Source organism: Strongylocentrotus purpuratus, unplaced genomic scaffold (genome assembly GCF_000002235.5).
Source record: "Strongylocentrotus purpuratus isolate Spur 01 unplaced genomic scaffold, Spur_5.0 spur5_scaffold_16, whole genome shotgun sequence".
Taxonomy (NCBI): Eukaryota; Metazoa; Echinodermata; class Echinoidea; order Camarodonta; family Strongylocentrotidae; genus Strongylocentrotus; species Strongylocentrotus purpuratus.
The window spans coordinates 14,200,440-14,227,462 of NW_022145601.1; the positions used below are offsets into that span (position 1 = coordinate 14,200,440).

The following is a 27,023-nucleotide window of genomic DNA, read 5'->3' on the forward strand; positions in this document are numbered from 1 at the left end:
AAGTATGCGTGTGCGTATGTGTGTGTATGTGTGTGTGTGTGCATGCGTGTATGTGAGGGTGAACAATAAATGTATCAGTATCCTAGCCCCCGATTCTGTCCTTCTGTCACTATATCCCTTCTCTCTCTCTCTCTCTCTCTCTCTCTCTCTCTTTCTCTCTCTCTCTCTCTCTCTCTCTCTCTATATATATATATTCTTTTCCTCCCTTTTCACCACCTCTCTCCATTTCTCTCTCCCTTCTCTCTCTCTCTCTCTCTCTCTCTCTCTTTCTCTCTCTCTCTCTCTCTCTCTACTTCTTTTCCTCCCCTTTCACCGCCTCTCTCCATTCGCCTATGCCTAATCTTTCGCGCTCTCGCTCTCTCTCTCTCTCTCTCTCTCTCTCTTTGTACCTTACCTCCCTTTTCGCCAACTCTCTCCATTTCTCTATCCCTACTCTCTTTCTCTATCTCTCTCTCTCTCTCTCTATCTACCTTTCCCCACTTTATTTCGCCACCTCTCTCCATTTCTATATCCTCTCTCTCTCTCTCTCTCTCTATCTATCTACCTTTCCCCATTTTATTTCGACATCTCTCTCCATTTCTCCATCCTCTCTCTCTCAATCTCTCACCTTCTACTTACATCTCTTATTTTTTTTTCTTCCTTTTCCCATTTACATGTCTTTGACATATGGCACTAATAATTGTTTCGACTCGATTATTATACCTAAGTCATATAGTTATCAATACATGAATGAAACACATGACATAACATGAACGAAACCGAAAATGCAAAATGTGCATGGACGCTCATTCCGCTGTAACTTTCAACCAACATGACCAACGAACTTAGGATGTGAATTTACTATTTAGGGTTCTATAGTTCTCAAGCCCTGCCCACTCTCCCCCCCTCCCCCAATGTAAGCGAGGCACAGTGAAAATTAATTCAAGGCTCCTAAAGCCCCCCCCCCCCATACATATATATCCATTTATATATAAATAAATAAATAAATATATATATAAACTGTACAATATATGAACAATATACTGTATATCGTATACATGCTTCTAGAACAGCTCCTGCGAATTAACAATAAACCATTTCCCCGTGTTGATTCACATTTGACTTAGCAATAAGAGCGGACAGACGATCCGTTGTCATGACAGAAAATATCATCAGAATAATACAGATACATTGATTTGTTTTAAGCCTCGCCGCTTTTATTTGCACACGTTACACAAAATTTGATCGACAGGAACAACACGGACTGTAATTGCAAAATATCAAAAGTAGCAAAATTATGTTCATTATGGTCATCATTTGTAATATCATGTATTGATAAGACGAGCCTAATAAACCCGTTTGAGGCTTATTCAGCGGCAGAGTCACATGCAATATGCAAATATTTTATCAATATTTTATAAGTGTGAAAATAAAGTGCATGGGGGTGTTGGAATGAGATACTCAGAATATTGTTGTAATTTTGCGTTTGTGGGGGCATTATCACAATATCAATTTACATTTCAATGAAAATGGCATACTGATTTCCGCATGGACCTCCCCTTAATACAAAGAAAAACAAAATTTATTGCACATAATATTTGAGAGGGAAAGTAAATATTAAAACCCTATCTCATGCTCCAAGCATAATTATAATCATGATGTACAACAAATGATTACATCATCCACTTATACTTCGATAGATCTCAAGAATGTCGTCGGTGATAATTGGCAGTTCAAAAAAATAAAGCACTTTAAGGTACAAAAATCATATTTCAGAATCATATAAACTATTTTACAAAATCCAATATCCGGGGAGCGTGACTAAATATGAAATAAATCTCACATCAATCGCATGCTACCGCATTACATGTAATAAATAGTTAAGTACTGTCAAACTTATAACTGCTTCATGTATTGTGTGAACTGTACATTGCCAGTCTTAAGAGGGTAATAGTTTGAAAATATTTTTAAAGAGAAATTGGACTGAATAATTGTGAATCTACCTGCTTCTGTGAGAAACAGTCTTTGGAAAACAATGCCGTACATACAGTACTAAATTTTGTGCATCCAATACAGGGATTTCGATTTGTATTTTTCTTGATTTTCCGATTACCTTACAGTTAAAATCGCACGCTTCGGCATTCAAAAAGGGATACTGTTTATTTCATAAATGCTATCAACGGTGTTGTTGTGGCAAACATGACAAAACAGAGAAGAAAAAAAATCGATATCCAATACTTGGTTACAACAAAAACATTCACATGTAGAATTGTTTACAAGCGCAGATGACATTATAGTTGTTGGATTAATATTAAAGATTCACGCAAATGCATATGCTTTCATTGATGATGTTAAAAGATAAGGGCTGTTTAAAAGCGCAGAAAGTCATTTATTCTAGTACTTTTATTTGATTACATAGTTTACACAAAGAGTTATATTATATCCTCAATATCCAGCTTTAGGATTAAAACATTAATCATCTCCTTGTGCTCATGCTTCCTCCTCCTCTGCCTCCTCTTCGAACTCGCCCTCCTCTTCGGCGGTGGCGTCTTGGTACTGCTGGTACTCAGACACCAAGTCATTCATGTTGCTCTCAGCCTCAGTGAACTCCATCTCGTCCATGCCCTCACCAGTGTACCAATGGAGGAAGGCCTTTCGTCTGAACATAGCAGTAAACTGCTCCGATATGCGCTTGAAGAGTTCCTGGATGGCGGTGCTGTTGCCGATGAAGGTGGCTGCCATTTTAAGACCTCGGGGAGGGATGTCACAGACAGCAGTCTTGACATTATTTGGGATCCATTCGACGAAGTAGCTGCTGTTCTTGTTCTGGACATTGAGCATCTGTTCGTCAACCTCCTTCATGGACATGCGGCCACGGAAGATTGCGGCAACGGTGAGGTAGCGACCGTGACGAGGATCACAGGCTGCCATCATGTTCTTGGCGTCGAACATCTGCTGTGTTAGCTCGGGTACGGTGACGGAACGGTATTCCTGGCTGCCACGGCTTGTCAGAGGTGCAAAACCAGGCATGAAGAAATGGAGACGGGGGAAGGGAACCATGTTGACCGCTAGTTTACGCAGATCTGCGTTCAACTGTCCAGGGAACCTGAGGCAGGTTGTGACACCGCTCATGGTTGCCGACACAAGATGATTCAAGTCACCATAGGTGGGTGTGGTGAGCTTCAGGGTACGGAAGCAGATGTCGTACAGGGCTTCGTTGTCGATGCAGAATGTCTCATCAGTGTTCTCGACTAGCTGGTGGACGGATAGTGTAGCATTGTATGGTTCGACAACAGTATCTGATACCTTAGGAGATGGGACCACACTGAATGTGTTCATGATGCGGTCAGGGTATTCCTCACGGATCTTGCTGATCAGAAGGGTTCCCATGCCGGAACCAGTGCCTCCACCAAGTGAGTGTGTAAGCTGGAATCCCTGAAAGAAAAAATGAATATTGAAGTTGGTTATGGGTCTCAACCAATAAACAAAGAAGCACGAGAGGAAATGCGCATCTTTTGCTGCTTTTCACATACAATTTCCTGCTCATCATGGAAAATCTGCCCACCCCAACACCACCCTTAATATTTAAATAGTCATGTATTAATGATATCCCATATTTGTTTTCGTGGTTTCTTAATTACCATCCCCATTATGGGTCTGCCTTTGCGATTATTTATAGTCTTATTATATTTATAGTCTCCTGCTAGCCATTTCTAATCACACTGTAATGATTTTGTTAAGCGTAACACTTCACTAGCTAAACAGCTAGTGTCAAATCAATTGGGAAAATGGACAAACAGACAAAACTCGACCTATTTTTCTAGGAACTAAAAATACTATAAAATTATCTGGTTGTCATGATAATGTAAAAGAAGAGTAAAACATGTTATCATGTAGCTACTTACCTGAAGACAGTCACAGCTCTCTGCTTCTTTTCTGACAACATCGAGCACAGAATCTACGAGTTCAGCGCCTTCTGTGTAGTGTCCCTTGGCCCAGTTGTTCCCTGCTCCGCTCTGGCCAAAGACGAAGTTGTCTGGTCTAAAGATCTGACCAAAGGGACCGGAACGGACCGAGTCCATGGTGCCTGGCTCGAGATCGACGAGCACGGCTCGTGGAACGTACTTGGCGCCGGTAGCCTCATTGTAGTAGACGTTGATACGCTCGAGCTGGAGATCAGAGTCGCCATGGTAGGTACCGGTCGGGTCGATGCCGTGTTCGTCGGAGATCACCTCCCAAAACTATGAAGAGAATGAGTGAGTAAATTAGTGCATAAAAATCAAGAGTTGTTTAGGTATGGGCCGATCAACTTATCAGTTATAGACCTAATCTTTTTTCATCATTCTGGCCTGTTTTAATGACAAAATGTCTAAATATCTTCGGTTTATGTCGGTAGATGATAGGGGATAATTAGGAATCTTTTGGGGGCGTGCGTCTGTCTAGTGCATGTGTGTTTGTGTGTGCTTCAGAGAGAGGTGTGAAAAACTGCACACCCAATTCAACTCGAAAATCATTTCATTTAAATAAATTTGCAACTGATATCATTGCTTTGAAAATACCGCTTTGCAAAGCTTTCTTCTTCACAGCTATCAAAGCTAATTTGTTGTATTAATCATTACAATATACGCTTTAAAAAAAAATTAGTTACTTCGACATGGGCTAATAACAATTTTAAAGATAAATTTGAGTTCTAGTCATGTGATTGCAACCGATCAGAAAAGGTTGATCCTCTGGTATATAAGTATAAGATAAGAAATTTGGCACAGTATTGGTACAGTTACAAGCCCTGTACACAGGAATAATGTATTGTTCTATTGTTATGCTGTTACATGCCATATTTAGAATATTAAGGCATTTGAAGAGCCATGCTCTTCAAGAAACATTTGTTATATGATATTCTTCCACACTTGCACAGTAACAATGATAACGCTCACAAATTATTTTTCACCCCTTCAACTCAACCTTCTCTTTAAATGATATGATGAGGTGCCGCCTCGCGAAATGTAGGCTTATGGTCCATCTTTTCGTGCTGTGCCTTGTATTTTAAAAGTATGTAGTGGGTAGGGGATTATTTATCACGGCAAACTTTAACAAAGGTACAATTCATTTTGATATTCGAGGCTTAGCGTTGTAGTATTTCGATGATCGCAAGGTTTATCTTCACAAATCTGGTATTATTGTGAAACAGAAAGAGACTGCCTTATAATTAAGTAATGTAGGCCCGCCCCCCCCCCCCCCCACTCAGTGTTATTTAGGGTACGCATATGCTTGTTCCCTCTTTTTGAAAGCACCCCCTATCTGAGGACTGCCAACATTTCCGAACACCCCTTTCGCGGGCTTTTCCTGCCTTGGAGACCCCCCTAAATCATGAAAAATGATCAATGTACCCCCTAAATTCGGAATAATTTCTCAGGAGTCCAAAAAGATGAGAGAAAAAAAGAAAAAACACCCCCTTTTTAAAGAAATCTCCGGGTGAAAAGTTAATACGCCCCTTTTTTTTACAATTCTCGGGCCGGACTTAGTCGCACGAAAAGTACCCTTTTACCGGACATTTTGGTAACACGCATGGGGTCCGTCCGTTCTTGGAGTGGGCGGGGGGGGGGGTGTAGGTCTTTTGGGATTAAGTTATGTTTCTCGTTAGAGGGTTACTGGGAGCGCAGATTTCTTTGTTTTTTTTCAGAAACGTAAACTATCTATATTTATTTAATGAGTAGGCCGATAGCTTCCCATTCGTTATATAACTAGGTGTATTAAAGCATCGTCCACAATTTGTTGAAAATGTCGAACAAAACAACCAACCTGAAACAATCGTCTCAAGTTCATGCACATTTAGAAAGGTTCTCCCGTTTGGTTACCGCGCCACCCCCCCCCCCCCCCCCCACTCCCTCCCTCTCAAGTATGACAAGAAATTGCCCGCTCTGGCTAGTGGGTGTTGTCTGCGATTAGCTCCTCGGCTTGGAAGAGCAGTTGCCTTCAGGATCTATTACAGTTTAATCATGGACCATGGTTTATTAACCCGTTTACTACTGAACTCTCTTATTCTCATAGGTTTGATACAGGGACCACCAGGTTCCAGGAGGGAATGGGTTAATGAACACATATCGATGACTCACTCATTATGAACCAAGTGCATTACCGTAGAAGCACGCTGAACTATTATAATTACAAATGCATGAGGGGCCGAATATAATAATATTGATATTGCCATCAGAATAATGCAATAAAGGTTGGCCTGCCCAATACAAATTGAAATGCTGATGAGCCCAGCTATATTGATTTCTTTAAAGGCTATAATAAAGCTATAATTAAATTTGTTCTTTTTCTATATTTTTTTAAAATTAGAGTTAGCGTTATTCCCAGCTCACACAATACGACCCGATTTTCGAAAAAAAATGACAATTATATTAGATACTAAAATCTAAACAAACATCATTTTCCTGATTGACGTTCTGAATGATGATGAAAAATACTAACAACTGGTATTTAGTGCATTTAACTTCTCTAGTCAGAATTTTTTTAAATGCCGAATCGGTTTCAAATCGTAGACAATCGGTCTGACATCACCGAACAATTATGAGCCTATTTAGCTTTTTCAACTCTGCGGAAGCTCAAAATCCCTTGACATTTAGCTTTTTATATGATTATTCAAATCCTCGGTCGATAATTGAATGTTTATATATTGATAAATGCTATAATGGAATTTTTTTTCAAAAATCGGATCGTTGTCAGGTCGTACAGTGTGCGACGAGCTTAAAGATAAGGATTAGTGTTATGATGGCTTTGGAGGGGGTGGGGCTTTAATGGGTAGCTTTGGTGTTCTTGCAATATGGTTTTCTACATACATGTGCCTCATGTGGAGTTAATGGAAATTTATGTCGCAAGAGTATGTGTCATGTAACCCATAGACCTACGTTCAATATTGCACTGACTAGGCGCATGCGTAGCTCGATCGCACGATCAATGAGTCACGCGAACCCCTTATGCTGACACACATGTGGCGCGTGGCCTTATACAGTCTACCAGTCAAAGGTGCATAGTGACTCACCGCATAACTCACTACACTGGTAATGTAATGAACGTTCCCGCTTCATTTAAAATGCACATATTTGAGATCACACGCTCGCGATGAGAGTTTAATACAGACACGAGCAGACTGAAGATAGTGACGTGGAGCTTTTGTCATTTATACATCATACTCATAAATGAGTCAGATATTAGATGTGCGATTCGTGGCTGGTGTATCAATTTATTTAAAAGCGGCAGCGGTCTAACTGTTTAGTGAAATATGACTGTAAACCATGTCCCTGTCTGTGCATGGGCATGTCCCAGTGTGGTCGTCAATTTCAGTGCGTAATTATAACAGTAATATTTCGCTTTTATATAGCGCGTAAGATGTATCTAAGCGCTTATATATACAGATATATATTATCCCGGTCATTATGTTGCAGATAGAGCAGTATATATGCCATGGTGCAATTATGAATCTACTAATTAAATTTACCTTTTCCTTAGATGTGCTCCCAATTAAAATGTTAAACTTTTATAATCAATCAAAGTTGGCAGTATTATGTAAACTATACAATGGCGCCACGGGAGGCCGAGCAGTGATGCACATGCAGTGATATGTTATGCTTGCATGAGTAATGATGCACGAGGAACATTTTGGAGGTACAATGTACACCTTCGATTGGGAGCAACCCTTGGCTACTCTTCCATACATTGCCTATACAGGCCTACATCATAATTATGTAGTAGGTCATATTAGCGGTAGGTTTATAAATTAATTGATCCCCATTCAATATTCCAGAGTTTTCATATCTGATTGTAATATTTGAGTTCAGGCTCTAAACTAATTTGGTTGAATTACATGCATAACCCTCTTATTTAATTATGAGGATTTACGACGTTCTATATAGTCAATATGTTAAACTCCATAATATCAACAATCCACAAAGGAACATACAATAGGCATAATTAAAATATGCAAATCCATTTAAAGCATCGGATCATGAGTGCGAAATGAAGAAGAGATGAAATATCCTCATGCGAGAGAAAAGCTCTGGAGTTTGAATTCAACAGTTACTGTTCAAGAATCAAGACAGTATTGTACTGAGATGACCGATGATGCAGATGCTACGAACTCATGGCCGAGAAAGCTAGAAATGAATAGAAAACGGTTTACACCTCATGTGTATATACAGTTGAGAAACGGATTTTAGGAGGATACAGGTCATGTTTACCATATTCGGAGCTTTATGACCCAATCAACCGCCACGGTAGAATTGGAAAAAAGGGAAAAAAGGACCAAATTTAGAAAAGACAAAAAGGGGGGAAAATGATCAAATTTAGAAAAGACAAAGAAATTCATCTTACCTTTGCTCCGATCTGATTACCGCATTGGCCCGCTTGTATGTGCACAATTTCACGCATGGTTGAACTGTTTAAGTTACAAATTCAAATAGTTACCCTCCGAATTTGAAAAAGACTTTAATTTCTCCAATGAAATTGTGCATGTATCCACTGCAGTGATTTGTCGGCAGGAGATGGAGAAAGGCATACGCCCTATTATTACAGAGGCATCGGTTATTTTTGACAACGTTTCTTTTGCGCCCCCATCGGTACGGTCACAAGATCACAAGCCACATGCAAATTACTATTAGGGATCTTCTACAATGGTATAGCCTCTAGAAGGCACATCTAGAAGGAGGTCTTGAATATGCATATTAATGACGTCATGTCAGATTCTTGAATATTAACGTATCTTGTACCTCGCGCGAGTAAGAAGACTACAAGCAGATTGTGCCCATGCTAAAAGGTGGCACCTGCAGAACAGTGGCGCATATAAATCAGGTGCAAACTCACACCCTTATAATTATACAGGTGTATGTGTTTATGCGGCAGTAGTATTTAAGGGTTAAGCATATTTAATGAGTTTTTAAATCTTAATAACGTATTTATACAACTTTGGAGATTCTTATTGTCATGTGTGTACTCCAAAGAGCACGTGATCAGCTCGGTCGCCGGTCAAACCACCTCACTGCAGGAGTGCCTGCCTACCTCTAAATGTGCCTGAGAAAAGGGAAGTGTAATAAGGCATACAACTAGTGTAGTATATCAAACATCCGATAGATAGAGGACGAAATGAAGCTTCATAAGATACAAATGAGTTTCACTAATAAATTATTCAACTTCTTTTCATTGATTTTCTTTGGATTATACGTGTTTAAAGTGTTCAAAACATCACCTTCCTGTAGGTGTGCCCGCCTACCTCTACATCTGCCCGAGGAGAGGGAAGCGTAATAAAAGGTAGTGTTGTTTATTGAATACCCGAGAGTTAAATGATGAAATAAAGCTTTCTAAGATACAAATTCGTTTCAAACAAATCAAAAGTATCAATATAATCTTGTAGCGCAGAAGAATATATACTTAATGTTGGATAGTTTCTGCGCTCTATAAATGTATTATTATTATCATTAATAATGATATATATCCTATTCATTGATTTTCTTTGAATATAAATAAACGTGTTTTGATTGGCCAACTATCTCCTCCCTGCTGATGTGAAAGCCTTATTATCATAATTTTGCACAAAAATATGGTTCGATGCGATGTTTCCGGTCGAATATAATTAAGCTACAAGCTTAAAACAAATCTTCTTACACTGTATTGTTGCATATTACATGTAGTGGTAAAATTTTTGGAATTTTAACATATACCAGTTATCAACATTATACAATATATCTAATAACCACTTAATATACCAGTCATTTGTTTTACTGCTGCCTGAATGTGCTTGTAAAATCACCAAGCTAATGTTATTAATCCAGAACATAATCAGTTAGAGATAACGCTACTGATGTACCTTCAGCTTCCTGGAGCTTTAAAAATAAAACTTCAAGAAATGCTTATACAAATTTAGGTGTCCATATCAGTCGAATGAATGATAAAAAATCTCTATCATCCTTAAAATTATTTAAACCTCCAACTAGAGAGAAAGAAATGTAATTACATGTAGGTTTCACATTAAATATTTATCATTATTCAACTCCAAACTCCTGTACCGAATCGTTTTAGAAAGCGAAATAGATGCCTAATATTATATAATTGAGTAATCAATTACAGCATATTACTCGTCTTCCAAAATTATATAAAGATTTAAAATCCCATGAATAGTAATTGGGAGGGCATCAGCAAATATTGCTTCTGAGGATTTTAAGGGAATACTATACAGGTACATGTATTTTTTAACGGATCATGTCACAACCTTTATGAATTTTCAGTTTAAGGACATGCCTGTGGACCCCTCTTATAAAGAGCTGATATCAATTGCAACAGTGGCGGATCCAGGGGGGGCCGGGGGTTGGGCCCCCCCCTTGAGAAAAAAATCATGTAAAATCACGTGATTTTTACCTTTTTTGGGGGTTGGGCCCCCCCCCCCCCCCCCCCCCCCCCCCCCCCCCCACTGAGCGAATTTTTGGCCGGCGCGTTTTTCAAATTTTCGGGAGCAAAAAAAAAAAAAAAAAAAAAAATTGTGCTCTGTCCCCCCCCCCACTGAGCGACTTTTCGGCCGGCGCGATTTTCAAATTTTCGGGAGCAAAAAAAAAAAGTTGGGCCCCCTCCCCTAAGAAATCCTGGATCCGCGCCTGAATTGCAACTATGTTTATTAGAGACAGGAATCTGCAAACTTGCGATTGATTGGAGGGCTCACGATTGAGTTGGATCTATCGTAACTCTTTATAGGAAGGGGCCCCGATATGACATTCGAAATTTGCAAGTGACTCTTGACCTTATTTAAAACTACAGGTCCCCTCAGTGCACAGCAAGTTTTCCATGTTTTGTCGCAATTCGGATAAGAGTTGCAAACTTATTTGTCAGAGAGTATCTTACATGTTAAACTTTGCGATTGACATTTATGACAAAAATTATTCTAGCCAGTTATAATATCACAAAACTATAACATATCTTGTGGATTCAAATTGTTAAAGCCTAAATGGACGGATGCCATATTGGGATCCTTTGGTCTTGAATACACATTCTTTGCGCAAGACAATAAAATTACACTTCTGTAATTCGTGTTCCTGAATGTCTGAGCATTTTAGACAAAAATGATTAAAAGTTGACTATGTGTGATATGTATTAGAGCAAATATTGCGACTGTTTCATCACTGTAGCTGTAGTTTTATAGTGAGCAGTCTTGCAAAAATATCCAGGTGTGTGGGGTAACACCCTTCTCCTGAACTTCTGAAAGGAGTTCTTCTAAACAGCTCAACTTTAATGGGTTTAATAATAAACAAAATATATTCAGTTTGTAATTTTGAATAACAGTTATAGCAACTGGATAGAGGATATTTTACCTGGTTTGATATTGAAGATGCTTTTGGCTTAGTTTCCCATGATCTTATTATCCTCAGTCTTACGTAGTACTCCCAATAAAAAACTCCAGTACAGCCAGTTGTTGATTATATCATGAAGATTTTGTTCGACTGATCAGTGGAATTCATAACAGTTCAGTGTTTACAAAGGGCACCTTCCAAGGGGATCCCTTGTCTCCAATCATTTTTTCCTATGCTTCAAGTCTCATTTCCCCTATTTTTAGATGATCCCTTATAATCAATATGAATTCAATCTTCTCATTTAATCACCCTTTGCAAATTTAGATAGGTCAGGGTCATTGCCATCTACAAAAGAAGCTTTCATATTGGGTCTGGTAAACAGATACTGTAACCAAGGGTTGCGTAAAACCCACCTGCTAATTATGGTCCCGTTATTGTGTTGTGTCCTTCAAATTTCCAATAGTAGATGCAATGATTATGAGGCTGGCATCATGGTTTGTTATTCTGTTTGTATCCTTGGCAGATCCAATAGTTATTAGGCCTAAATTATGGTTTGTTAGTATGTGTTTGTAATTACACCAGATCCAATAATCAGAAACCTGGTTTGGTGTGGTACGGTTACGGTATCCATGGCAGATCCAATAATTATTAGGAGGCTGACATCATCTAGTCTGCATACTCTGCAAGCACAGACCCTAATTTGACACTTTATCAAAAAATCATTGTGCCTTGAGAGAAGTCTAGCCCAGCTACCTACTTGTTCAGGAGCAGCTACAGTACATGGCCTATGGTAGTCTTATAGTGCAGACTCACTTTTACGACTGACCAGGGTTTGTGCTTGCAGACTAGACATCATCACAGCCTATAGTCGGTGTGTATCGTGCATTTTATTTATCCATTGTAATTGTCCATTACAAATTTATACATGTATCGTTTTCTTGTCCAGCCTCTCTCTCTCTCTCTCTCTCCTTATCTTTCTCTCTCTCTCTCATCCCTCTTTTCTTTTCCCCTTCAATTTTGGGCAAATTAATTGGCAATACATGCCCCAAATCTTGGTATATAACTACGCCACTAAATGAGGCTAATATCATATAATTTCACGAGTTTCATTAATATAGCGTTCCCTGTCTTGGATATACCGTGAACAAGAAGCCCTTTTTTAAATATTATTATCGTAGGCTTAAATACATATTAATGAAGTAGAAATCTATTTTATTACTCAAGGTCCGTCCCCGTCTTGGTGTTTCTGGTCCTGTTCTGGGGGGGCGTTTCACAAAACGTGTCATCAGTGACAAATGACAGTTATTGTTAAAAGATACTGAAATCCTTACTTCTGATTGGTTATCATCAGATTTGTCACTGATATTGGTCATTTGTCACTGAAAAAGGGCTTTGTGAAACGGGTCCCAAGGTCTATACAAGTCATGCGATATATGAAGTCAGTCATTTGTGCATGTTTGTTTATGAAATATCTTCACGATTATACTTCTGGTCATAAACTCTCTAAGTCTAATAATATGAATGTCTAAGTATGGTATTTTCACATATACATGCCATTGCTTATGGAAAGCAAATTGGCACTTCCATTACCATATAATATATGTTCATAATAATAAACAATAATAGTTCCTAACCCTTATTCATATCACAATGAACGCTCATTCTGTAGCCCCGGTACGTCCGAAAAGGGAGGGGCATTAGCAGGACCCTCACCAGTAATGTCATTTTCAAAATAACCTAATCTAATATTTATCAATATAAGCCAATATAATATGTCTCTTTCTCCAAGAAGTACTACATGACTGCTGCTATCGGCTGCTATCGACTCAAGCATTCTTGCTTATGATAGTTGGCCTCTGCATTTATCTTGATTATTTTTACTTACCTCCATAGTTTCAAGCTTTCAATTATGCATTATTATGTGGGAGTATTTAAGTTGTCACTCGTTATGTAAATCAATTATATTATATATTATTATTGTTATTTGAATGTTTTATATTTGATTTATCAATAAATGCAGAAACACCTGCTAAAAAATCATAATAATAAAAAAAAATGACCGGCGTTAAGGATGTATACTGTATACTGTATAATCGTGTTAGCTGTCTGACTGTCTCATACACTTGACACGCCGTTTAATATTGTTATGCATATGTAATGCGTCCTCTTACTCTTCGAACTACACGTATCATATTTCCTTGATGAGTTCATGTATCAAAATTCATTATTACTTGACACACGTTGTAATGCTTAATCATACGGTTTAGGATTGCCATTTCACAATAGTTCATATCCTAGCAGGTACTAGTAATAGTGAAGAGTATTCAACCACGAGCAGGTACCGGCCTTTACATCAATTAAGTGTGTAAAAAAAAAGTGTTTTATTGATCCTGTCTATCAAATTGAGAGTCATCTTTTAATCTTAATTCCGAAGAGCACTTGAGTTATAACTATAACAGTGCAGTGTTCACTTATACTACATGTACATGTATATGTTATCCTTTGAGTATGAGAACCGAAACTAAGCTGGGGAAAATTGCATCTTAAAATATTAAAACATAACAACGTACATGATTATGCATTTAATTAACGTTTCGTGTATTGGGCCTATCCATTTGTGAAGTAAAGTTTCATTCCACATAATATACTTTGTGTGTCTAGACTCTATACATGTTATATGGAATGAGTTTTCCACTCTTTCAGGGATGTGACCTTTGACCTCGCTTTTCCATTGTGAAAGCATAATGCATATAGCAGACGGCGACAACACTCGCCTCTTCTGTTCAAGTACCAGGGAGGAAACAAACCTAGAACTAAAAAACTACATGCTATTGCTAGGCCGTGTAAAATCTTCTTGGCCAAATCATGCATTCAGGTGTAAAAAAAACAGACGAGGAAATCTTTTCTTCTCGAAGAAAATCTTTTGAAATTAAGCAGTGGTTTCTGTTTATCCTCTGCTATTCAGCTCTGTTTAATGGAGCATGGTATGAAAGGGTATTATTTAATACGAGACCCCTCAATTATTCGACTTTCACAGAAGAAAAAAATCTCCACGTATTCGATGACACGTTGGCTTATGAGCAGAGCTTGTTTTCTCCTTGTCTGCACGTTACAAGGATCACCATAACCACCGTGTGATATAATCCTACAAGATGACATAACTCGAGACTAGAGGAGGGTTGGGGCGTGTCCCCAATCGAATGATAAAGCATGACAGAAAAGTAATAAGAAAAGAAAAGAGAGATTGAAGAGAGGAGGAAAGTTGGAGAGGGAAATAAAATTTGAGAATAATAAGACGTCAAGGCACCAAGGTTTCAAGTCTGCAAGCGTAGGCTCTAGTTTATGATTCCACCAAAATTTCTATATGGGTACAGACTATATATGCCGGTTTATGGCTGCTCTAGAGCAGCTTAAAGGTATAGACTAGTTTTTGAAACGCCCCCTCCCCTCTCAAAAAATGAAATGGACGCTCTTATTGCCAATCACGTGAAAGAATATGTTTTGACTAATACGTGATGATACAAATGTATTTTGTTAAAATTTTCATATTGATCAGGCCTGAATAGCTATCGTGAATGCATTTTAACATTGAACATTAGAGCATATATTTCTGCTTTTTTGCAAATTTAGGTTGAAGTATTGCCATCTAAACCTCTGAAGGCAATATTTAAACAATATTGAATGGATATTTTGCACCCAAAACCCTTGAACGGCAATTTTACCGAAAATTTACTCGATGTACGAATTCACCCGGTACATTTATTGCTTCATGCCTCTTTCATACACTTCGGTTGGTAATCTTGTAGATTAATGGGCACAAATATAATAAATATCTCAGAATAAGTAAAGTTATTTCTTGGGGTGAGGTTCCCTTTAATATAGAGTTTATTGTTGTCTCATTTTGCAGACACTGTTATGCAGGGTTTGTGCCCTTAACGATGTATGACTGCGGGGGGGGGGGGGGGGTCTTTGTGGGTGTATGCATTCGTGTTTGCTTGTTGATGGGTGTCTGTATGTGTGTGAGTATATTCGCGTGTGTGACGGTGGCTGTCTATTGCTGTTGTCTTTATGACAAATTGTCATTGATCTAGATATCAAACGCAAGTTCTCAAAATCATTCATAAAATTAGGATTGTACCCAACTCTAATCAGCAAAAGAAAAATCCTAAATTTTTTATTGATTTTAGTTTCATGTAAAGAGTTGAAATTCATTTGACAATCAATTTGGGATTATAACTAATAAGGCATAGTTAATGTTTATAAATTACATTTACGACAGGTATATTCAGCACATTGACCCCTAAACACACACACACATTACGCACGCCTAGAGATATTGCCCCCCCCCCCCCTCTCCTCCTCTTATTCAAACATGCATCTTTTTTCCTCAACACACTGAAAGCCACTGTATCAGATTATTACAGAAGCATTCATTTCAAGAGGACCTTTAATAAACATTGACACATCTCGAAAAAGGCAATCTTTCAAAATATTTGCAGTTTGGGGAATTTATTAGTCATTGATCACATCATTGCTATAAAATATAATAAGTTAGTACTTTTCATACAAATCTTATTTAAATCAATATATTGCGAATTAGATGAAGGCAACGTTCAAGTATTACATGCACTTCTTCGCTATTCTGAGTTACTGCATATTCGTAATTGCAAAGTCACATGTATTACTAAACTTGCCATCATATGAGTTGTCCTGAAGATATAGGAAAAGCATTGCGACATTTTGGGGCATCTCATTTAATGAGTGTACAGAGATTTTTCTTTGAAACGGCTAGTTTTGTATCAATTGTGTAATCATAAATTCATGATTGAACTTCGTTGTAATTCACAACTTTGTTTCATAAATAAATCAAATCATATGACTGTGCCACATGAACAAAATAATGACTTAGATCTTTTTGCAGAAGTAAAGTCTAGAGAGTACATTTCTCTTTTTGAATGATTGAGACAATCACAAACATGGATGTACATGTATATGCAATGGCATGTACGACTATTGGCGAAAATTGTTAGCATTTGTTCACAACCGATAACAGAATTCCCTTAAAGTCTTAGAAAGTATTGGGTAATGTTAGTTCTTCTGTGTTAAAGAGTTGGTGAATACTGGGGTCCTTTTTTTTCTATTGCTGGTGATCGATAGGGTGGATTTAAGCTAATTCTTGTTCGTCCTCTTCTTCTTCATCGAACTCGCCCTCCTCTTCAGCGGTGGCATCCTGGTACTGCTGGTACTCAGACACCAAGTCGTTCATGTTGCTCTCAGCCTCTGTGAACTCCATCTCGTCCATACCCTCACCAGTGTACCAATGGAGGAAGGCCTTTCGCCTGAACATAGCGGTGAACTGCTCAGAGATGCGCTTGAAGAGCTCTTGGATGGCGGTGCTGTTGCCAATGAAAGTAGCGGACATCTTAAGTCCACGAGGAGGGATGTCACAGACAGCGGTCTTGACATTGTTGGGGATCCATTCAACGAAGTAGCTGCTGTTCTTGTTCTGGACATTGAGCATTTGTTCGTCAACCTCCTTCATGGACATACGACCACGGAAGATTGCAGCGACAGTCAGGTAGCGACCGTGACGAGGATCACAGGCAGCCATCATGTTCTTGGCGTCGAACATCTGTTGGGTGAGTTCAGGAACGGTGAGGGCACGATACTGCTGGCTACCACGGCTGGTCAGAGGGGCAAAGCCAGGCATGAAGAAATGGAGACGGGGGAAGGGAACCATGTTGACCGCTAGTTTACGGAGATCTGCGTTCAACTGTCCAGGGAACCTGAGGCAGGTTGTGACACCGCTCATGGTTGCAGACACAAGATGATTCAAGTCACCATAGGTGGGTGTGGTGAGCTTCAGGGTACGGAAGCAGATGTCGTACAGGGCTTCGTTGTCAATACAGAAAGATTCATCAGTGTTCTCTACTAGTTGATGAACGGAAAGTGTGGCATTGTATGGTTCAACAACAGTGTCTGAAACCTTAGGGGATGGTACGACACTGAATGTGTTCATGATGCGGTCTGGGTATTCCTCACGGATCTTGCTGATCAGAAGGGTTCCCATGCCGGAGCCAGTGCCTCCACCAAGTGAGTGTGTAAGCTGGAATCCCTGAAAAGTCCAACAAATTGAGAAACAGTGTGAAAGATTGTCCAGAGTAAACATAAAAGCTACAAAAGATGCATTGACTAAATGTTTCTCACTTCATAAGCACATGTATAATGAATTTTGTGTACAAACTAGTTTCATGAGGGGTGATTTACTGCTTTAGACTATTTTCTAAGAATTTTATGTGCCTACAATTTACCTACTACATTTTGGTCTGTAGAGCTGTTTGTTTAAAATCTGCAAACAAAATATTGTTACATACATCTTGGATTATATGTCATTTTTGCAATTAAAGCTGCTTACCTGGAGGCAATCACAGCTTTCTGCTTCTTTCCTGACGACATCGAGGACAGAATCGACGAGTTCAGCTCCCTCTGTGTAATGTCCCTTGGCCCAGTTGTTTCCTGCTCCACTCTGTCCGAAGACGAAGTTGTCTGGTCTGAAGATCTGTCCGAATGGTCCAGATCGGACAGAGTCCATGGTGCCTGGCTCGAGATCGACGAGCACAGCTCGTGGAACGTACTTGCCGCCGGTGGCCTCATTGTAGTACACATTGATGCGCTCCAGCTGGAGATCAGAGTCGCCATGGTAGGTACCGGTCGGGTCGATGCCGTGTTCATCGGAAATCACCTCCCAGAACTAAAAGAGAATAAAATAAATGAATACCATTAAATCTCAAGTCTTATCAAAACATGCATAATCAACAATCACTAAATCTCAAATTAGCGCTTGGTGTTGGAAAGTTTTGAGATGAGAGATATCGGCTACAGCTCACGAGACAGCCAATGTAAAGCTTCCAGAAAAGTAATCTGGTGGTTCATGAACCCGATGTCAGATGACTCATAAGACCGACAGGCCATGATACAGACACGTAAAATTAATACACCCTGAATCACAGCATGGCCCGCTTAAGCACAATGTGCAATACTTGGACATTGATATATACATATAACTGCTACTGAATCAGGGATATTCTACCTTTGACATATTCATTGTTTGTTCTGTGTGCTTTCCATGGATTAAACCTAATCATGAATTTTGGCTTTCAGACTGCCCAGAGAATTAGGCATAGGCTACTTAAGTTGAGAGGAAATATCAGGCCTCTCGCCAAGAAATTTAAAAGGCGTGGCGCAACCTGAGGGAAAATTTGAGCCCCCCCCCAAAAAAAAAAATATATATATTTACACCTTGGTTGCTTTCATCACTGCACAGTAAGCTTGTTTGCCACATGTGCAACTTTGAACAATATAATAAGCACCAATTGAGGGAAAGGTTGAGCTTGATTTAAATATCTCTAACTCTAAGCACCTTTTGAACAATAGAACAGATTAATCTTGCGCTAGTTATTCCACATCATGTGGTATACATTATTACAGGCAGATTTGTGTGGCACACAAAAATAAACCCAACACACACAGCTGATCACTGAGCTTATTCAAAGTCGTCATCTTGAACATTGAACTTTAAAGGTAAAGACCAGTTATGGTCATGCGATTGCATTGTGAAAGAAACGTTGTGGAATCGATCAGAAAAGGTTGATCATCTAGCATCTAGCATCTGCAAGGTTCTGGAATTATCAAAATGATAAGAAATTTGGCCCATTCTTCGTAAAGTTACAAGCACTATACACAGAAAGATGTATATGGGACTACCCTATATCTCTCACAGACCATGAGAGAAACAAATTTACCAAATATATGAATTAGTAGGCAGTTTCCCGGCAATTTTTTTATCATGTATTAGTCAAAACATATTCTTTCACATGATTGGTAATGAGAGCTTCCATTTCATTTTTTGAAATTGGGGCGTTTCCAATACTGGTCTTTACCTTTAATCAAAATGGAGATTCCCATGGCATTGGAGAATGGGGCTAGGAAGGAAACTGCCAAATTTGGGGATATCGTTTTCCTTGCTAAATAATCATATACTTCATGATGACTTTAAATGGCTGACGATTTTGAAAAAGATTATCAGATAATATTTCTTGGGTTTCAATCTTCTTTCATAATTCATGTCTCTAAAAAAAATATTGAAAAAATAACCCCGGGAAATAATCCCAGAGGGTTAAATTTACTGAACAGTCAAAATCATGTACATGTATCTCGACTTGATTACATTCTATACCCCCCTACCCGCGAAAAAAAGATTCTACATGAGAAATGCGTAATCTATTTGATCTAATCAGAAGATTAAATAAGCATTTACAACCAACAAGTAAACAAATGCAACAATCTTTGAGTGAGTCTTGTGAACAAAGGTTCCATTTCCCCTTTCCCGCTTATTCCAGCTTGCATGGCTGGCGATACTGGAATCGGACGGTCGATGGACTACGCCCTGATTTGAGACCGCATGCCTTGTACGTGTGCACATTTGTGTGTACATGTACTAAGTACATGAACCACATATCCGTAGCCTCAAAGCAGTTGTGTGTATAGGTCCCCGTTGCAGCATGCAGCGCAAGTGAGGAATATATTCACAGAGAGAAAATGGAGAGAATTCTTAAGTATTATACTAACCTTAGCGCCGATCTGGTTGCCGCACTGGCCAGCTTGTAGATGTACAATCTCACGCATGTTGATATAAGTAGAGTCGAATTATCACAAATATGAAATAATGCACAAGAGAGGTGCTCTCGTCTGTACACCGTGAATTTTGAGCAGGAAATGACACGTTATCGGGAGTGCGGTAAATTATATAGTGGATGCATGCTATGCTGGAATATGGCGCGGCGCGGAAAGTCTTTTCTCAGTGCGGAGCAACCGTGCCGCCGTTATATGGAGATTTCGAAACACGCCCGCATTTTTTCCATCCTCCTTTTTTCTTATTTCCGCATGCATAAACACGGTCATTATTCAAATCAGGCAGATGGTTCAGGGATAGACTAAAAAGTGCTGTTTAAAAAAAAACTGCTTATTCATTTTCTATTTTTTTTTTCTATTTCATTGTTTTGTGTTTCTGCTTCAATTATTATTATTATTAGAGTTTCTGACCTGAGCTCTTAGTTTATTCTGAACATTTCACTTCACATTATAATTATGCAGATCATACACAGAATAAAATAATGCTTCGAGATTAGTTGTTATATATACAGAACAGAATAATGCTTCGAGATTAGTTGCTATCTGCAATTTATTCACATAACAACTAATCTCAAAGCATTAACGTACATGTATGTATATTTTACATTTTAATATAACAATAATAATACATTATAAGATGTATAAAGCGCTCCTAATGTTTCTTAAGGAAAAGGAAGGAAAAGTGAGAGATACCAAAGAAACTATGTTGAAATTATTGAATTACAAGACAGTAAACGGCAAAGAAGAATATGATATTACACAAAATAATGACTACGTCAACACTAATTGAAATTATAGATAAAACAGAAAAGGACTCAGACTTATAATATACCATATGAAATATATTAGACGAGTAAAACTGAATAATTAAGGTCAGTTGTGACATGAAAACCAAATGTGTAGCTTCTTACATCGTGGTATGAACGTATTATGACCTATACTTTAGATATACTCTTATATCCGATCGACCTCGTCCTCGAGCAATTTTGCGTATCCTAATTCATTAGATTTGTATACCACGGATTTTTACTGGAAAAACCTCTTCATTGAATTTTTGATGAATCTATTCATCTCCTGGCAACCGGGAGACAATTCATTGCCTGTTTACTTCAAAAGTGAACCATAACAAGCATCTTGATAACATTTAATCTGTTCGGCTCCAAAGCCTGAAAATCACGAAGTTGTGTATTTTAGTAATTGATTAGGAACACAAAATAGCTACCATTTAACCTGTCTTATAAATTATTCTTCATCATGCTTTTTGGTAGAATAATATATGGAATCGCAGGTGTTATTGTTTCAATTCGTTATAATAATTGAGCTTGTGCGGAAAGAGCTATATAAGTATATCTATTTGGATTGTATTGGAAAGACGAATTGCATAGCAGTTTGGTAAAATCATGTTGGTGACATTTTATATTTATCAATTTCAAAAACAGAATTTAACAAATATTAATCGAGTACTACGTGTGAATAAAGGTAGAAGAGTGACATAAGGAAATTTAAATCTACTCCAATTTTTACATCAGGCAATCTTTCATAATCCTCGTTTTATACCTGCTCACATGACTCTAATCTTCTAGTTATTATAAATTTCCCCAAAACAATGATTCAAAGTCAAAAGTAAGCGATGTAACTTCCTCATCAGGGGCAGCAATATTTGTCACGAGTGGGGGACCTGCCCCCCCCCCCTACGCTAGCTGCCCCTGAATGTTATTATTGATTTGATGGAGTGCTGATATTTTTACACATTATTCTTTTGCAATCTTGGGCATACTTTCCAGACAATAGCTGCATTCTAAAGCTCAACTATAGGAATACAACGTTCTAATGAGGGACTTCAATATATAGGACAAATTACATGAATTTGAATTAAATTTGGCACTAATCCTTGATGAATAAAGTTTATATCTTCACCGTGGAATTTTATTGATCAAAAGACTCATAGGAGATTGATCAATTAAGTTCTGATGATATATAAATGTCACCTATCAATTAAGAATAAACCATATTGTCACAATCATTTAATGAAAAGAGGTAAGATACATTTACTCCAACTTTATGGGCATGTGTGATTGCCTAAATAGACCAAGGAGTTACTCCTTGCATACTCTTTGCATGTAATGTAAACTGATGAGACTGTCCCCTTGTTATGAAGTAACCGTTTTCAGATTTATTTGGTTTATCTCCATGGATATCATTGGTCTAGATCTGGATGAACTTCGACCAATGACAAAGGCTCTCGCTACAGTGACCTTACTGAATGGCCAAAGAGGCCTTAATCACAGGGTCATTTGTTGTGACCCTCCGCACCGCAAAAAAGGACCGTTGGGAGATCTTGTCCTAGTGCTTTGTTCAGGCCCATATGAGTATACACATAGTGGTTTGATCTGCAAAGTATGAAGAAAGTATCATTTCCATGTGTGAAAGGAGAACAAAAAAATGACGATATTGTGCCTCAACGAAATACTAAACAATATGTTTCTAAGGAACGACTTATAAAAGTAAATATTTAATATAACAGCACTTGACTTGTTTACGAACCTGCTAACAAGAAATAAAAAGACACTTTTTCAAAAGACAAGAACATGTATATAACATGTCGTTCTATACCTTGAATACAGTAGGACGAAATAATTTGGTAGGACAGGTTCTAACGAAACTTGTGAAAAGTGTAAGCCTTAATATCCCAAAATAACAATGGACAGAGACCTTTGGCTCTGATTATTTGGTCATGGGTCATTACATGAAATGATTGTCAGGAAAAGGAATGTTTGTTGTGTTTATTGCCATGAAAACTTTACATGTCTAGACGGTTGGTTGGTCAGCCAAGGAGCTATGGTCATCCAACCAATTAATCAAAAAAGTCGAGGGGGTCGAACTTTTGTTTATAGTTGATTTAATGGAAGTCCCGCTGTGAGTGTTTGTGGAGGTGTTATTTGTGACAGGTGCATGTGTGTTAAGTACTCACCAACAACAACAACAGAATGTTGTCATTAGTTACGTATGTGCAGGGTTAAAATGACTTTGTAACATTGTTCAGATGAGAAGAAATGGTACTAAGGTAGTGACTTCAATGCTAGATGTACTGGTAAAAATAATCTGAAAGTTTGAGTGAAAACAGACCATTTAAAATTGGGAAAAACTGATCTGATCGATTCCTTAATTCTCCCAACTATATTATTACAATTTAATTACATTGTAAGTGAATTAAAATCTTTACAAAGCAATGAATTGGCTCTAAATTCCATTCCAGATATTTAAGTGTTGACAGATTTTTAAAAGCCTGTCTTATGTCTTATTTTCATGGAAAAACGGTTGGGAAAATTCAAGAATGGTTGGGGGAATTTACTGTTAATCACTGTTAGAGGGTGTCGCACAGTGACACCTTCAAAGAAAACCGTAAATATCTTTGTGGTTTGAGAATTTTTTCGGGATTTTTTTGCATGTTATAGGGTTAGTACAGTAAAAGGAATATAATAGGTAACATTTCATTAAAAAACTACGCAATTTTTTCATCAACCTTCAACAATGTTACCGAGTCACTTTAACCTAGTTTTTTAATTCCCTATTCCCCTAATGTTGCATATTTTAAAATTATTTCCCCTTACTTTTCTGCATCCTGCTAAGCCCCCTGTCACCCCAGAAGTTTCCACCAGAACCCTCTCGTGACATTATAGCCAGCTAAAAGAAGCATAATGTGAATGTGAAGGGTTATAGAACACCTGTAAATAATAGCATCTCTGAGGATTGAAATGGGTGATATAAATATTGCAAAATTGTTTTGGGGTTTATGATGGTACAATGTATAACTCTATTCTCAAATAAAGATTTACCGTACTTGTATTTGAGAGAACTGTTGCTGAGCTAGCGTAGTCTGCAGGCACAGACCCTAATTTGACACTTTATCAAGAAATCATTGTGCCTTGAGAGAAGTCTAGCCCAGCTACCTACTGGTTGTTTCAATATAGGAGCAGCTACAGTACATGGCCTATGGTAGTCTTATAGTGCAGACTCACTTTTACGACTGACCAGGGTTTGTGCTTGCAGACTAGAGCTAGCACCATGAGTGTCCTTGGACTGTGTGTGGCTCTATACGTTTACAATAGCATTATTTAGTAATATCATTAAACTTTCATATTTCACTGGATCATTTCAGCCGACCTACTTTTTTTTTTTTTCAATGATATTTTATTTTCTCCATTGCTTTTCACAAACAATAACAAAAATAACAGTAACAAAGTCAATACATAAAATAATCTGCATGTTAATATTATTATATAGAACATGATTTTACATTCACATCTAAATAATACAAATGAATTTTTACTATTTAAATCAAATAAAGCATGAAACATGCACGCATAAAGAAGGCATGAACATAAAAAGACATTTAAGAAAAAGAAAAAGAGAAAGAAAGAAAAAAGAAAAAACACACACACACACACGCACACACGTGCGCACACACACATATACATATATATACAGGGGCGGCGGAGCGACTTCGAAAGTGGGGGGGGGGCACCGAGAAAAAAGGGCACCTAGAAGGGAAATCTCAAAGCGAAAATATACCATTTTTTTGGCATTGGTATATACCCCTACATTTTGATTACAATTATTAGGGATGATTTCAATATTTGTTTCACTTTCTACACCATACAAGATATTGCTTAAGCATCATGCTTTACAGTTGGGTTTGATTGTCTAAACAAATTGTCTGCGAGCAAGCGAAGTGAGCGAGGAAAATTTTTAAGATGTGTGAGAATGTGTGAAAATGCAATAAATTTTAAATAATTCATTGCATTTCCCCCCAGTCCCCAACAGGAAAAATTCCTCTGTAGGGCCATGCATTATGGTTCAAGGCATGCCCACATAGAAGATTTTTTTATGTTGGGGGTCGGGGCAAAATGCAATGAATTATTCAAAATGTATTGCATTTTCTCTGTTTTTTGGTTTTTGTGGGGGCGTCGACGTACCCTAGCGCCTGCTGCGTACAGTCATGATTCATTGGCTAAGCAATGGCCTCGTTACTAGGAGCCCCCAGGATCAAAACCGTGTCGATGTGCTATATTAGTGCCCTTTTATGAGGTATTAATCCCCATTACTGTCAGTTATGACTTAAGGACATAGGTTCCCTAGTTGATTAGCATAGTAGCACACACATGCTTTAGCAGTCAAGCAAATCAAACACTCCTCAATTGTCATTCAATAAAATCTAAGAATGTATACTATTATCTAGAATAGATCTATTAGGAATAAATCATTGTCAAAATCATTCAATAAATTGGGGTAAAAATAATTATTCCACCATTATGACCAACAGTGTATATTTGCTTACATGTATCAAAATATAATATATATATACATTTATAAACTAGAACCTTGTTTAAAAGGGTATGTGTTTGTGTGCGTGCGTGTGTGTGTGTGTCAATATCCGCGAGAAAATGGGAACAATGATCATGCCATGATGACAATAAAATTACCTGGGTCCGTACATACAGACGAATAATTTTCCCACGAATTCAGTGTCTCCCATTTCTTCACATTCAGTCATGCCACATCCAACGAGAGAAGTTGCAGCCCACACTATCTGTTTGTACCAAAATAAAACATATATATAAAGATAATGATAATAATAATTATAATGAAAATAATAATATTACTAACTTTGATTTAATGTTTTTGTGTGTTTTTTCGTAACTGAAGAATGAAAGGCGGACTTGTTGAAATTGGGTCGTTGTTGATCAATACTTTTAGATAGAAGCTGCATTTGTCACATTTTCAGGAAAGATACAAACTTTAAAATGATCAAACTTTAGTTGTTAATTGTATGTATTGTCAATGGCTAGAACAGGTTTTAGGCTTTGGAACTTACCTGAGTGTAAGGATAACAAAAATCACGGGTACAGTTGTTGTTTTCGAAGTTATAATAATCCGCCATATTATTCCACGAATCCACAAACACATTAAAATTTGTGTCGGCGAGTCGCATTGGTTAGTCCACTACTGCGCATCACTTGCAAGCTCATCATTCCATCGCTGTAATCAGAGAACGAGGCAATTATAGGATACTTTTGTATTTCATTTATGTCGCTTCATTGCTCAAAATTATATGAAAGAATAAATTCACACAAACTGACAAATTAAGGAATGAAAATGGGATAAGAAGTGAAGAAAAATTGTTCAACATATTGCACTTCAAAATGATAATAAACTATATAGACATCGAAACTGTTACAGGTAAATTTTCCTTTTGGCTGCGTTCAAAGAACTTTAAAATCGTTATTACAGCCATCCTGATGAAACTCTTGCATAATGATGATAATCATAAACAAATATATTTCATAATAAAGTAAGAACAGAAAAAAAGAAACGGAAAGAGAGAAACTGGGGAAGATCGTCAAAAAGGAGAAGAAAGGATCTGTTGAAAAAAAGGAAAATCATAAGAGTGCCATTTTATTTTCTCATAGTATATACATTCATGAAGAGAGCACTGGCTTTAGGCAACCGATACAAATGAGTATGCGAGTGCTGTTTTCGTTGACTTAAAAAGCTTTTGAATGGTAACTTGCGATATTTGGATTACGAAGCTTATAAAAAAGGAATTACTGGTATCCCTTGTGCATGTTTGAAAAATTATATGACAGGCATAATATGTCAGATATTTGTAAATTCCAAGCTTTCATTTGAATCTGTTATAACATGTGGAGTCCCAAAATGGTTCATAGTCTAATACCTCTGTTCTTTTATTATTTATATAAACGACTTAGTTGAATGTGTCAAGTACAATTACATGCCGATTCTGTAGAACTTTGCAGGAATCATGAATATGCCATGTATGTCCTATCTGTGGAATGTAAACGTTAGCAGTGTCCTAATATTCAAATTATGAAAGGAAACTGGCTTTTTTCTTCTTTGGTAATAACACACATAAAATGAGCTGAACAGGGTACATGATCATTTGTCTACATCAATAACCCACTTTTTGTAATGGCCAAAATATAACTGATTGAATCTTTG

The 27,023-nt window shown here is 37.8% G+C and overlaps 2 protein-coding genes and 1 long non-coding RNA gene across 3 annotated transcripts; all 3 read right to left on the reverse strand.

Annotated features, from left to right (window-relative positions):
• Positions 1 to 1,170: 1,170 nt before the first annotated feature.
• Positions 1,171 to 8,554, reverse strand: LOC115924520 (tubulin beta-4B chain-like). The gene is made up of 3 exons (XM_030986853.1): positions 8,353 to 8,554; positions 3,885 to 4,220; positions 1,171 to 3,414 (listed from the first exon to the last, which is right to left on the reverse strand). The coding sequence occupies exons 1-3, from the start codon at positions 8,407 to 8,409 to the stop codon at positions 2,470 to 2,472; spliced, it is 1,338 nt and encodes a 445-aa protein (XP_030842713.1). The 5' UTR covers positions 8,410 to 8,554; the 3' UTR covers positions 1,171 to 2,469.
• Positions 8,555 to 15,799: 7,245 nt separating this feature from the next.
• On the reverse strand, positions 15,800 to 20,106 carry LOC115924521 (tubulin beta chain-like). Its single transcript, XM_030986854.1, has 3 exons — positions 19,941 to 20,106; positions 17,728 to 18,063; positions 15,800 to 17,427 (listed from the first exon to the last, which is right to left on the reverse strand). Exons 1-3 carry the CDS (start codon positions 19,995 to 19,997, stop codon positions 16,477 to 16,479), a joined length of 1,344 nt encoding a protein of 447 aa, XP_030842714.1. The 5' UTR covers positions 19,998 to 20,106; the 3' UTR covers positions 15,800 to 16,476.
• A 2,219-nt stretch (positions 20,107 to 22,325) lies between these two features.
• LOC115924778 lies at positions 22,326 to 26,036 on the reverse strand. Its single transcript, XR_004064431.1, has 4 exons — positions 25,879 to 26,036; positions 25,487 to 25,593; positions 23,615 to 23,687; positions 22,326 to 22,393 (listed from the first exon to the last, which is right to left on the reverse strand). It is a non-coding gene; the product is annotated as an uncharacterized LOC115924778 (long non-coding RNA).
• Between the last annotated feature and the right edge of the window lie 987 nt (positions 26,037 to 27,023).